General features: G+C 38.7%; 1 protein-coding gene across 2 annotated transcripts in view; it reads right to left on the bottom strand.

Moving 5' to 3' along the window:
• Window positions 1-14,614, bottom strand: part of MAPRE2 (microtubule associated protein RP/EB family member 2) — a 198,502-nt gene that overhangs the window by 43,197 nt on the left and 140,691 nt on the right. For both annotated transcript variants that reach the window (XM_036756997.1, XM_036756990.1), the window contains one exon: window positions 2,635-2,780. In XM_036756997.1, coding sequence (XP_036612892.1) covers window positions 2,635-2,780 — 146 coding nt within the window. The remainder of the gene's footprint in view (window positions 1-2,634; window positions 2,781-14,614) is intronic.

Raw genomic sequence — 14,614 nt, 5'->3', positions numbered from 1 at the left:
TGAGGGAGAGGCGGGACAGTCAGAATTTGTTTGTGAGACCTGGACTAGATGGGTGGTGCTCACTTTCTATCCAGTGAGCAGCACTGTTTGCCAACGTGAATTGATGTGGTGTAAACCTATACCATGAGGATCTGCAATGTCAGCAGCTGCTGTGTAAGCTCCATCTATACCTGCAGAATCCCATCTTGGATCCATAAAGGTAAAGTGAGTCTTTTAATACATCAGTGACAAAGCCTAGGCCATGATGCCAAATCTAGTGTTCTCTCCCCTGTACCACGCTGTCACTCAGGTATCCTTTTAAATTACATCATGTGCCATGATTTTTTTTAAGGATGTTCTTCACAAAGATTCAATGGAAACCAAATTAAGTCAAATAAGACAGACTGGTAATTGGAGGAGACTCCACTTTCATGAAACCTCTTTCTACTACTCACAGGTAACAAAACACAAAAATAAAAAACCAAAAACCATTCTTGCTTTTTCTGAAGTCACCATACTTACAGGACAAAAATTATTAATATATGTTTTAATTAACTTGCTAGTAGGCATTAGTAAATCTTTATAGATGATGATGATAATTTTGCACTTAAATTTTAAGATAGTGACCTGAAGAAGAAAACAATTTTTGGATTTCATATAAAAATCAAAGTTATAAGATCATGAGTTCAAATTTGCAAGTCCTAAGCAAAATTTTACAAAAAAGCTTGCTTCTATTACCCACTTCAGGAGACCACCAGCATGAAACCTAAGAGGAACCTCTCTCTAAGAAGGCCTTCCAGGATACAATAAGAGAATTTGAGTGTTGGACATGATTAAAGAAATTGCTGAGTACAATTTTCTTCCTGTTGCCAGAATTGCTTTAATAACAGCCCTGATGAATATTCATACAATTTCTGCTTTAATCTTTCCCCTCTGTTTTATTTTAATTCAAACTTACACTGAACATCTATTATATTCAAGGCATGAAGGAAAAACTAAGTTAAGGCACAGATGGGAAATTTCATCCATGCTATGTATGCACTAGTGGAGAATTAGGTAGTCCAAATATTAGTGAGACCTATTGTGCCTGAAGGGGAGTAGTGAAAGTAAAGCCTGGAATGAAAGGTTGGAAGGGTGGAGCTGGCCTAGAATCCTAGACTGATAGAAATCGGGGAGCCACTGGAAATCAAAAAGTTGGGTATGTATGACAAGATCTGTAGAGTGCTTTTAGGAAGATAAATCTGGCATCACTATGTAGGATGCATGAAGTGAGACAATAATGGAGTCTAACCATCATTACGAGAGGCAGTTGGTTCCCTACCCCTACCTATGAAAATGTATGTTCTTTCTTTTCTGAAAATATATAAACAACCAAGTTCAGAAAAATGCATCATAGGACGAAGAAAAATGAAGCAACCCGGGCTACTGATTATCGAAAAGTCATTTGTTACCTGAATATAGTAAAACAGACTGGACACTTTCAGGCAATTTTAAGGAATGACAATGAAGTAGGCTGAGGAATAACTATGAGTAGAATGAGAAAGGGAGATATGTGGAGAGAGAAAGAGAAATCCAAACACTTCACTAATAAAGAAAATAGTTCTAGAAGAGGTCAAATGTTGAAGGCAATGGTTCTCAAATTTTTTGGTATCAGGACTCCTCTGCGCTCTTAAAAATTACTGAGGACTCCAAAGAGTTTTTGTTTATATATTACATCTATTGGTATTTTTGCCATATCAGAAGTGAAAGCATCTTAGTATTATCATGAAAACTGTTTTGACCTCATAGATCCCTTGATAGGGTTGCAGGGGCCTCAGTGGTCCCTGGTCCATTACTTGAGAACTGCTAGTTTAAAGCATGAAGGAGAAATTATTATCATTGGAAAATAAGTGTCTGAGAAATCATGACAAAACTTCTTTGTTAACATTTTCATAAGTCTTTTGTTAGAGAAGATGTCACCTTCATTTTGAAAATATATAAAATACACATGCCCCTAATCTTATCACAGTCTTAGCTCCCTAGTTCCTTTCTTGATTCTCAGAGTTTCCTTATGCCATTCCTAGGCCTAGACAAGTTTTGCACTGTGGAGGAAGCCATTCTAGATTTGAAGTCAGAGCACGGGGGTGGGAATCCAGGCTCTTCCAGTCACTATGGCTAGGTTCTTTGCCAAATCAAACTCTCAGCAGGTTTCCTCATCTGTAAAAATGAGGAAGGCAGGACTAAATACCTTCTAAGGTCTTTTCCAGTTTTTAATCTATGATCCCATAACTTAAGCTACTTCTTTTCCTTTATTCAAAATTCTTTTTTTCTTTAAGAAAAACTGTTCTAATTAAGGAAGATATGATACGAATGATATTCCTCTCTATAACTAAAGTAACATAAGTAATAACAATTCTTAAGTACTTCTATCCACATAATAGTAAAAATAGAAAAACTTCTGAAAACACAAAGAGTATTTAAAAAATAAAGCCAGATGGCTACTATCTACTGTTTAAAAATTCATGTTTAATCACTGTGGGGGCTGACTTGACTTTTTAAGGTCATCTATGGACCTTAATATTCCTACTTTTGACTTTTCAGCTAAAGGCTGACTCCTCTATAAGACAATATTAAGGTCAAATGACACAGTTTATTAAGTGTGATTCAGTCCCCTACCTTATCAACATTCATTCTTTTAAATGATGCTTGTAGAAGTTTAAAGTTGTGAATATATTCATGCTCCAACTTTGCTTGAAATTTTACTTTCTTCAAACTAATGCAGCCTGGGAAGAGCATATCCATGAACTGGCAATAGGCCGCTCCTGAAATGAGAGGAAGAAAGTATGGGAATTAATCTTGATGCACAGAGGTGACAAAGTGACATGTGTTATCAAGAAGAAAAGTCATCACATTTAAGAGCCACTTAGAATCCATAGCAAGGACCCTCTCGTTCAGTGTGTTAAATGCTACTGTGGCACTTACACGGGTCTCCCCTCTCCACTGGGTCTGGATGCACCAAGCATTGCTGTAGATTGGCAAAAGAAATGATTATGATGGAAAGAGTGAGAGTCACTTATCCATTCCCAACTGCTGTATTATCATTTTGTTGACATCTGGGAAAAAGAATACTTGAGAACAAATGATGAGAAGGCTTTTTTTGCATGGCAATGAAATTAATGCCTCATTATAGTAACTTCCTGAACTAAAAGAGCTTACTGGTAGTTAGAATATTAATACCTACAGGCTCAATTCCTTCCTGCTGGCATTGGCCCTATCCCTAATCCCAACCTCCAGCAAACAGCCATACTTATTTTCATTTTTTAGTCAGTTTCTTCCTGCCCTGAGTTGCAAAAAGACAGGCATGTGTAGTAGGACAAAACAAAACAAAAACTAGCTAAGATGCAATCTTTTTTTATTTTATTTTTTTAATTTATTTTTTATTTTTAGTTTACAACACTCAGTTCCACAAGTTTTTGAGGTCTAAATTTTCTCTCCCTCCCTCTTCTCCCCAAGACGGCACGTAATCCGACACAGGTTCTACATATACCTTCCCATTGAACTTATTTACATAATAGTCCAGTTGTAAAGAAGAATCATTACCAATGGAATGAATCATGAGAAAGGAGAAACGAAACCAAAAAAGAAGGAAAAAAAAAGAGAGAGCAAATAGTTTGCCTCAATCTGCATTCAGACTCCATAATTCTTTCTCTGGATGTGCATAGCCTTTTCCATCATAACTCTTGGAGCTGTCTTTGAACCTTGCATTGATGAGAAGAGCCAAGTCTATCAAAGTCAGTCCTTACAGATACTGTGTGTCTGCAATCGTGTATAATGTTCTCCTGGTTCTGCTTCCCTCACTCAGCATCAGTTCATATAAGTCTTTCCAGGTTATAATGAAGGCTGTCTGCTCCTCATTAAGAATACCAGTCCCCAGGGTCACGATCTACTGGCTGAGTCATCTTTCACAGGTGTTTAACCTCTCTGGGACTCAGTCTCCTCACTTGTAATATGGGGATAATAACATCTGTGTTACCTACTTCAGTGAAATTATCAAGAAAACAAATGAGATAATGTATGTAATAAGTTACTTTGAAAACAGTAAATGCCTTAGGTGCTTGTAAGCTATTACAAAATGGATCGTTTTGCTTGGTATTGCTTGTTTTTCTGAAAATGACTCAGGATATAAGGATTTTTTTTTCTTGGAAAACTGCCCAGTTTCAAAGATTCAGTTTCTTTTTCTTCCCTTTCTGTTCTTAGTCTGTGCAGTGAATGTTTTCGTGACAGACTATGCTCAAGAATGAATTTCTTTGTCTTTTTTTTTTTTTTTTTTTTTACTATACTGGTATTGCATGCTTCATTGATGGCCTCAGTAGATAAAATCAGTGAAAAAGGGCTATGATGACAATAGACCTTGGTCAGCTGAAAATAGGAAATGCTTGGGCAGGCAACAAGGGAAGTTAATGGAGGGAGACATCTGTCCACGTCTGTAAAACACGTTAAGGTTTGCAAAGTGCTTTCTTGGCAACAAAACTAAAAGGTAGGGAGTAGATGTATTATTATCCCCATTTTACTGATGAGAAAACTGAGGCTCAAAGCATAACTGCTTTGAGTATCTTGCTCAGTGCAATGGCAAGCAAAGTGGGACTTTTTGTTTTGCTCTTTTTTCTTCTGGAGTTCTAGTTCTTCTCAGCACTAAAGTAATCAAGTGCCTTTGATTAAGACTTGCCTTTGTTTGAATCAAGAATCTTTGATTAATCAAGAGGCTTTGATGATCTGCTTAAGTCACAAGAAAGCCTAAGTCACATGAGTTTGAGTCACATGGTTGTGATACCCTCTGTGGGCTGACCCTGAAGAAGTGTATATATACTGTGAGGTTAGGATTTTGTTTGGGGCTCTTACTCACTGGAAGAGTTTTGTGTGATTTGACCAGACAAGACTCTGGGTAGCCCTTATTAAGAGCCTCCTGGCTTTGAAAACCCAGATGTTGGTGATTCTCTTTTTGGTAATTATGTATGGGATGTCTTGATCAGACAAAGCCTTTCTGTTGATCTGTTTGTAGTTTCTGTCTGTATTTGCTCTGAAGTTCAGGGTGCTGACTTTTTCCCCTGAATTAAGTGAATGATATATGTATGTTTAATTAAAGTGAGATTATAAACCCCTTAAAGTTGCTTTCCTTAGAAAAGCAGATCAAAGAACCTGTGTTAGCAGCCCTTCTGCGTGCTGCTGTTGTTGGTCTTGCACCTCCACAGCACCTGCTAGCAGCATTGTTGCTACACTCAGACATACAACTAGTAAAGTACCTGAGGCTGAATGCTCTGGAATTGTCCTTCTTTTAGGCAATGACTAGAATTTACAGGATTAGGTAATGCAGGGCAGGTGGGGAGAGGGAGTGTTTTTGAGAACATTCTACTAGGGGTGGGAATAAAGGCATCATGAATTTTGGGGGGCCACTGTACCCTCCCTGTCTTCTGCATTTAGTTACTCTCTTTTTGGTAGCCACTAACCTGAATGCTCAAAACTTGTAATTTCATCTGTTTTTGTGCTATGACTTCCCTACCTGCCTAGAAACGATCTCACCATTGACTCTATAGATCAAAGAGAGCAGACTTTTATTTTTTCATAACTGGCTGTATAAAAGTTATTTTCTGAAACCTGTGTGTGTGTATGCACACATGTATGTCTACATGTATCTAGGTATATGTATATATGCATGTGTATATCTACATATCCCTTTAAGGCATTTTTAAAAACCTGGGGTGCCTGACAGTGAGATGACAGTGCCATGCTTTCACAAACTATACCTCTTTTCTCCCTGTACCATGCCGAGGGGCTAGCTTGGTTGTTCCCTTGTCCTAAGAATGATGGCAAATCCAGTAGGGGCAGGAATTGTTTGGGCTGTTTCAGTACTAGGGAAGCCTCATGGGTCTGAGCAAGCACCCAGTCACTCTGTATCCAAAGGGCCCCTTTGGGATTTGATTTAGGTAACATCACAGATAGCAAATGAAGCATGCCTGGGGCTTTCTTGAAATGGTGGTCCAGGAGAGGCAGTTATCAAGGAGAATAGTGAGGTCTCCATAGAAGTTTCTCCAGGTCTAAGAGTAGGGAGTGAAAACATGCACACACTGGGGGCACAAGGCAGAAAATGAAATAGGGAAAAGAAGGCTTCACTTCCCAGTGGAGGTGACACCTGAACCTTGAAGGAAGATAAGGCATCAGAAAAGCAGATGAGGAGGGATGCATTCTAGGTATGGGAGACTGCTTGAATGAATGCATAGGAATGTGAGGTGGCATGCTGAATTCAGAGAAAATTCTTAAGGTTTTTTTTCCAAACATAAACTCTGCTGTCATACTTAACTCAGCCTGTATTGATTTTTCTAATCTAAGTATAGAACCTTGTTTTTATCTTTATTAAAATTCATTTTATTAGCTTCAGTCTATCATTTGGAACCTTTTTCTGTAATTATTAGTTAGCCTAGATAATCTGCTAATTTGTTAAGGATGTAATGTAGACCCTCATCCAGGTCACTGATAAAAAGTTTTGAAAAATGGACAGAATCTGAAGCATAGTCAACAAATAGTTGGCAAACAAACATTTATTAAATACCTACTATATGCCAAGGGGCAGCTAGGTGGAGCGGTGGATAGAGCACTGGGCTTGGAATCATGGAAGATGCATGTTCCTGAGCTCAAATCCTCACCAGTTGTGTGATGCTGAGCAAATCACTTAACCCTGTTTGCCTCAGTTTCCTCATATGTAAAATGAGCTGGAGAAGGAAATGGCAAACCACTCCAGTATCTTTCCCAAGAAAATTCTAAATGAGATCACGAACAGTCAGACACGACTAAAAAAATACTGAACAACAACAAAACTCTATGCCAGACACTGTTCTAAGTGTTGGAGACAAAGAAAGGCAATAGACAGTCCCTGTTCTCAAGGAGCTCATGTCTAATGGATACCCTTGAGGCTTCTTTTTAGAATGATCTGATCCATTAATCCTTTAATCAGCATTCTAGGGTATGATCATTCAGTCATTTATAAATCTACCTAACAACACTATATATACACAACACTATAAATATATATATTTATATATATATATATACACACACACTATATATATACACTATATACTCTCTCTCTCTCTCTCTCTCTCTCTCTCTCTCTCTCTCTCTCTCTATATATATATATATATATATATATATATAAAGATACATTAAGATATGACTATCCAATAAGATAAGGCTATCAAATGACTTGCTAAAATATCACACATATAGAATTTTTCTCATCTACCAAAGTAATAATAGAAAGGAATCAGGAAAGGAGCAAGGTTAGTTGTCATGACTTAAATTTAGGGAATCCATGCTGGCATCACTATGATTGCTGCTTCCCTTTTAAAGACACAGAAATCCTCCATTTGATCATGTTTTACAGTTCTGCCCAGCATCAGCACTAAACTCATCACTATAGTTTACAGAATATACCTTTTCCCCCTTTTCAGAAAATTGGCCCAGCATTTGCCCTCTTTAAGACTTTCTACACCTCTTTTATTTTCCATGATTTCTCAAAAGATCAATAACAAAATATTCTCACCTGCAACTCCTTTGAGGACCTTGGGAAGTTATTCGACTGGGCCTTTACTCAGAACAGGTAGAGGTTCTCTCACTGTTTCTTCATCTACTTTGGGCTTCATTTCCTTTCTGACTATGTTTATGTTCTACCCTTTTCCAGACAAAAAATCATCTGCCTTAATAGAAACATCCCTCCAAAGCTTGCTTTATTATTTTGTCTCCTGAAAGCCAAAATTGTCCACCAGGTAAGTAGGGAATTTTTCAAATGCTATGATTTTAGCTGTGTTCTCCAAACGATGTCCAGGTACTTGCCTCTGTGGAAAGCATCATCAACATCCTCTACGTCAGAGCTGTCCAACCTTAGGTTTCTACTGAAACAATAGACAATATATTTTGATTTGCCATTTTAGTGAGAGCTCTGAAGTAACTTGGCTTTGTTTACTAAAGTATTTATGTAAATTCTTATGCTTGCAGGCGGCTGCATAAATCCTACTGACAGCTGCGTGTGGCCCACGCTCCGTTTTGGACAGCCCTGCCCTACCTGATCAGTCACTGAGTAGCATAAAATCAAAAATGTATTTCTTACATTTTTTCCTCCTTTTCTTCTCATCTGCCTTGACCATCACTTTGTTTTCACCTTCAGGATTTGGAATTTCCATAGAGGTTTGCAGGCTTTTGCTGTACAGAACTATTCTGTTCCCCCTGCTACTTTAGATGTTACTTTTAAACAAGTTTTACCTTCCCATCGCTATATTTTATGGGTTCCATCCTACCAATTTTCAGTGATTCCTTTGAAGTCAAAATTACTGTTTTTGGTTAAAATTTCCATTTAAACTTGTTTGTGAACCATATTCTGTTATGTGTGTAGCTGCCCCTTTGAGTATACCTCCCCATTTTACACTCACAAGTGTGATTGCCCAGGTTCAAGATACATTTGTGGGTCCGCACTCCTAAAGCTATAGCTCAAGAGCCTCCATTGATAACACTTACCTACAGTAGTAAGCTACAGTACCCAGTTAGCTCAAAGTAAAGGCATTTATTTGTACAGCATAAGAGCATTAGCTGAAAAACATCTGTCCCATAAATCTGGACATGGTCTCCCATAAATTCATACAGAATAAGCATAGTGAGCATACACATAGAATATGCTCACAAAGAGACACCTGTGGGAAACACCCATGGCCAAGGCAGTTCACATCCCCTGAACCTGAGGGTGCCAGTGTCATTTCTCTTCTCATGGTGTTCACATGTTGCTGGCCCCCCCCCCCCCGGGGCACAGCATAATTCCCTAGCATGTGCTACTAGTCTCCCTGGGCCTGCTCCTTCCGGCTCCTCTCTGCAGCTCAGCCTAACTTCCCAGCTGACCTCTCTGGGCATGCTGTTTGTGGGGCATGACATCTCCTGCTGGGCACGTAGGTGGGTGGAGAGAGGAAAAGGAAATCTCTTCTCCCAATGCACTGTGGAATAGGCACAAAGAAAAAAGTAAAAAAAAATGATTCCATATCAAGAACTGTAGTCTTACTTCATAGCTGGCACTCTTCTCAACTACCAGAGTTGACTTAATTGCCTAAATAATTGCTCTTAATTTTTAAAGGCCGCCAGGGCTATGGCTTTTCCTTCAGTCAGCCAGCGGCTAGTAGTCTTAGAATTCTACCAAATTAACTAAAGAGTTTCTTCACAGCTCCTAACACAATGAAGAAATGTAAACTTTTTTAAGCTTCTTTTACATTGGTGCCACATTTTCTAATATTATAATCTTATAGGATTCCTTTAAATTCTGGGAACAGGCCACTCAGGGTGAAAGTCAAACTTGAGTGACACAATGACTCAAAATTTGAAAGGGAAAAAAACTTATATCAACACTTCGATGTCTCTGTTACCTCCTGCTTATAGCCTATAATTGCATCAAGAGGGTTGAGGGGACTCAACTGAACAGGAGTCTCCTGCTCAACAAACAGCATCCTCTCCACACATACATGTACATTGTATATTGACATTCAAGGACAGGACAGGCTTGCCTCAGGCCGGTGTAGTAACTCAAGTCTGATAATGGGGTGAAATGAGATATTTGTAGAACGTCCGAGAGGCTTTCTCAGCCATAGCACAGGAAAGATATTCAGAGCAGAGAACGGCTATTTAGAGAGGAATGGGCTTTGATTCAGCTGAGCACAGCATCCCCTTGTCAGTGATGGTCATGCTGCTGGTCCACACTCAGAAGCCAGAGGGCAGGAGGCAGGTGACTACTGGTACCTTGGCTTTTGTACTTAGGGCACCAGAAAACTATGTCAATGGTCCTGATCCAATTAGGTCCCAAGGGTGGTTTCAATACATTTTAAGGAAAAACTAGCCTAGACTTAAGATGTTGCTTTTACCACAATATCTACACTTAATTATAGTTTCTGTCCCTGTTTTTAGTTATTTTATTTTATAGAACACTGGTTCACTTGTTATTCTTTCTATTATTATTATAATTATTATTATTAGCCATACCTGAAATCACTCATAGTACCTGGTTTTAAAGTTTTATATGGCCATTTTTCTCACACTCCAGGACTAATTATCAATTTAAAGACTTCAGGGTCATATCAGCAAGTCTATGGCCAAATATTCCTTTCCAGGCTTCATCCTCAGCCAAGATCCCATTACTTTAGTATCTTAATCTATTTATTTCTCATTTTCTCTTTTAAAATCCAAATCCCAAACTGGAAAAGGAGATGAAAAGACCACTATGCGTTTAGATCTTCCAATATCCTGCCCAAGATTTTGTAGTTACTAAGAGAGAACTTTTGAAGTTTCTTCCAGTAGTCTCCATGATTCTCACATGAATCACCAGAAATGTGTAGCTATTAGGAAGTTGTCAAAGTCTTCAAACACATTCTTTTCTACTTTGGATCCCTGCTCCAAGAACAGGACACTCCTGCAATCAGGCCATGAATATTCTGAAGGGTGTCACCAATGGCCATCACTTGTCCCTTCTTCCGGGGACTAGTATCAGGTTCTTCTTATACCTGATGGCACCTCTTATTATCCTTCTGATCTGTCTGTGTAGCATAGGATCCTACTTCTTCCTAAGAAGGTAAAAATTCACACTTTGTGAGAAAAGCTTCATAGCTATTACATAAATCCAAGGGTTCAGCATTTCCTCTCCTTTCTTCTTCTGTTACATTTCTCTATTGGTCATGTACTTTACCACAGTTTTAATTCCTTTTACTCAGGATTTGCTTCCTCTTCTTCTTTGATTAGTTTTTTCACCTTCTCTATTCAATTCAAATAGCATAAGTACCTAAGTGACAGGCAGAGTGCTAGACAGAGGTGCTTCAAAGACAAAAAAAATACTGCTCAAGTTGGTTCCATTCTGGTTTCTTGAATGACCTAAAGCACAAAGAAGTGTTCTTTATTAAACCCTTTTACCTTCTCTTCTAGCTAGGGGAATAGCTTGCACTCAATACACATATAACTAATTAATGCCACTGGTATGAATTCAAATATATCCCAAATTGGCAGATCACTGGAATGTTGCTCCATGTTATAGATACCTCCTCATATGCATATAGTGAGGGCTCTAAGACCTCTATGACTCCTAAAACTCCTGTTGCTAATTGCCATGACAAACTGGAATCCTCTTGTACTGCTGAGTTCTCAATCATATGGGCTTCTGGGATGCCTCTTGTAAACAAGCTGATTATCTTCTTTCTTGGGTCATATTCTGTTTGTCAGACCCTTCACATTTCTCATATGTAAGTAATCACTACAGGTGTTGTTGTTGTTGTGTTTGTCTTTCGTTCTCGCAGAGGACCACAACATCAGGGAGACGATGACATGACTTGCAGTTGCCTTTGATTTGACTGAGGGAGGGCTGTGCAAGGTCACCAGCCTCACTTTCTTCTCCAGAGACATCTGGGTGCAGTGGCCAGATATTCATCAGGACGACTGGAGATGGCCCAGGATGCAGTGAGAGACCCTGGCCCTTTTAGGCTAGGGTCATTTCAGGTTCTCACTTTGAGTGAGGTAATGCCCATAGGCCTCTTTAAGAAGTGAGTCGAGGTGAGTACAGGTATGCTCATTCCTCAGCTGGACTATCCAGGTTCATTAAGCAATCATTAAATCAATTCAGCATATTTGGAAACTCTTAGAATCAGACATGACAAATGCTTACTTAATTATGAAATCGATAAAGATCGCTGGCTCTTTAGTCAGAAGACCCACATTTGAATTCTGCCTCTTAACTTATTATGCATGTATAGCAAATTGTTCACCTCTCTGGGCTTTCTTTTTTTCATTTGTAATACCAAAGGATTAGACTAGATGATTTCTAGTCCAAAACAATCCCTAAAAGATGTCAGTTCTGATTTTAGTATTGGTAATAAGTGCCTTTCTTGAAGGATATTTTATAGTTCTGCTAAAAAGCAGAGAGTGAGTTGTATAATTTTCCAGTCTTCTCAGATTAGCCCCAACTTTTTTTCATTTCAGACATTATCTTCTGTTCCCTTTCATATAAGAGGAGACTCTAATGTGCTCCCTTATCTGCAGGGACATTCCCTAAGGATAAACACACACTTACCAAGCCAGAAGTCATTAGTACATTCCAATGAAACTATCCAATAAAGTTGATCTTCCTAGCACCTCTGCAGGTGTACATGTAGCAATGTGTCAAATTTCTTCAGATCTTTATCTTTGCAGTTTTCTGGAGTTCCCCCAAAGCCCCCTGACGCTCTTTGATTTTACTTCTCCTCAACACTGCTCGGGGACCCAAATGTTCATTGTTCATACTGGATGGTCATGCATCGGTAAAAGGGAAAGCCTTCCCAACAAAGCCTCAGCAATTAGCAGCACTCTTCATCTTCCAACAAGCCTCTCCCCTCTGCAATGCATGGTTTGATTTTCTGTTTCAGTAGGATACCCCTTGGGGAAATGACATTTCACTGACAAGGAAAGGCAGTGGGGGGGGGAGGGGGAAGCATAAAACAGAAACACATTTCTAATACACCTAAGGAAAACTGCAACTACCACAAGTACAAGGTTATTAGATGTAATTCTAAAAAAAACCATAAAAGTGAACATTTTTAAAGGAAAATATTTCTTTTCCAAACACTTCCAGTTGTTAAAATAAAAAAAATCCCCACAACAGTACATTGTTCTCCATCAGCAAAAAATACCATTATATACGATTAATTGGCAGATTTTTAAAAACAGTTATCTTCTGTTTCTTGCTCAAATAAATATTTTGCAGCTTGTTACCACTGTGCTGCTTAATTTGGTTAAAATGAACTGGATCCCCTATCTTGGGTCTCACATACAAAAATGAAGATTAAGAATTCAGGAATGGTTCTGGTTTCAACCTAGATCACTAATTAGAATTCCCATGGTGATCTCCTAATCTTACTGCCTGCTCTCTTCTCTTTATTTGTAGCTATGCCAGTGGCAATATTTAGTCTTACTTTTTAAAAGGCACAAATATTATGTGGCTTTAAAATTAATTTCATGTAGTAAGAAAAGAGCTATCATCTGCTGAAAGATTTCTCAGTTTTCACAAAGATCCTCACCCCTAAATAAAGTTCATTTAAAATGTCTTTCTTTACATAAAATAAAACTCACATTAGTTATTGTTTGTGGCCAAACTGATTTTTCAAAAAATAATCATTATATTTATTAAAAGCCCTGTAAGATTATATGACCATACTTAAATGAGGTTAACTGCCCTCTGTTTTTGACCCTTCTAGGGCAGGATTTATATGAAACCTTTAAAAAAATTTCATAAGACAACAACAAATTGTAGATAAGAGTGCCTTGTTTCTTTGTTGTTCATAATCAGCCGGCCAGAAACAAAGAGGACCTTGAGGAAAGCCTGCATTTTAGCCACGGTATCTAGGGGAGTCAGACAGAAAGACCAGGCTGGTTTATCACTGAGACAAGTGGTACCGAGGAGAGAGATTGTGTAGACAGAGTATGAACTGGGGCCAGGTGAGGTCATGAGCATGGTTGTGTCCCTTGAACCCAGCATTTGGATCCAGGGTTGGTTTCTGTCTCTGTCTGCTTCTCTTTTTCTCTCTTGTATCTCTCTTTTTGTCCCTCTCTTTATTGTATGTATTGGTTAATTTCCATTTGGAAAGGCATTGAGAGGACTGACATCATGAATAACCCTAAGTTACCCTGTGTGTGTGTGGGGCGGGGCAGAGGGGAGGAGTGGAGGACTGGGACGATAAGATTGGCTAGGATCAGAAGTCTGTCTCTTTCCTGAGAATATACAGCAACATACACTCCACTTCCAGCCCTAAGAGACTGTCTGAAGTCCTTGCAAGGGTCACATGTCCCTAGGTTGTCCATGAGCTGGCACCTTGGCACCTATGATGAGCTGGCTTAATCAAAACCCTATAGAAAATATTGATACTCCTCAGGCTAATGGGAGATTTATGAATACTCATTTCACCTCTTTTCTTCCAGGAGGGAATCCCAGTGGGCAAACATCTAGAAGCCAAACAGCTCAGTTCTAAGACTTGAAACCAACAGGTCATGTGGTAAATGGAAGAAAAAACAAGCAAAAAGAAAAGTAATTTTGAGACTATCGCAGCCACAGCCAATCAGGATATAGGATACAGAAGTTGATGTAAAAAGGATGATAACGACAACACTTTTCTATAATGTGTTAAGTGTTTACAATATACTTTAATCATTTACCATTGACTTTCTTCACTCCATGAGGTAAGGCATTAAAATCACTATTATCCTCATTTTTCAGATGAGTAAAACAAGGCACAGACCAGTCGTATGACTTGCCCATGATCACACAGTAAATGTTGGAGTGAGGATAACTCACATTTATTTACTGCTCTTTTCACTTGATTGCACTATGTTCCCAAGAATACTGGCACAGATGACGATAATTAATTTGGTAAATGAATACTTATAAAAGTGTTTGACTAGGTACTGTTCATATGGGAAGAAGAAAGTTGAGCTATTGCTGAGCTCTGCACAGTTCTTTTGGTCAGCCTCACAGTGATTACCTCTGAACCTCCTCTCTTCCCTCTGTGCCTTAAACATCCACTCTAAAGGATGCCTGGCTACATTTTTAAAAGGAAAAGTCAAA

The sequence above is a fragment of the Trichosurus vulpecula genome, chromosome 1 (genome assembly GCF_011100635.1).
Source record: "Trichosurus vulpecula isolate mTriVul1 chromosome 1, mTriVul1.pri, whole genome shotgun sequence".
NCBI lineage: Eukaryota > Metazoa > Chordata > Mammalia > Diprotodontia > Phalangeridae > Trichosurus > Trichosurus vulpecula.
This window is presented reverse-complemented; position numbering and strand designations above follow the sequence as displayed.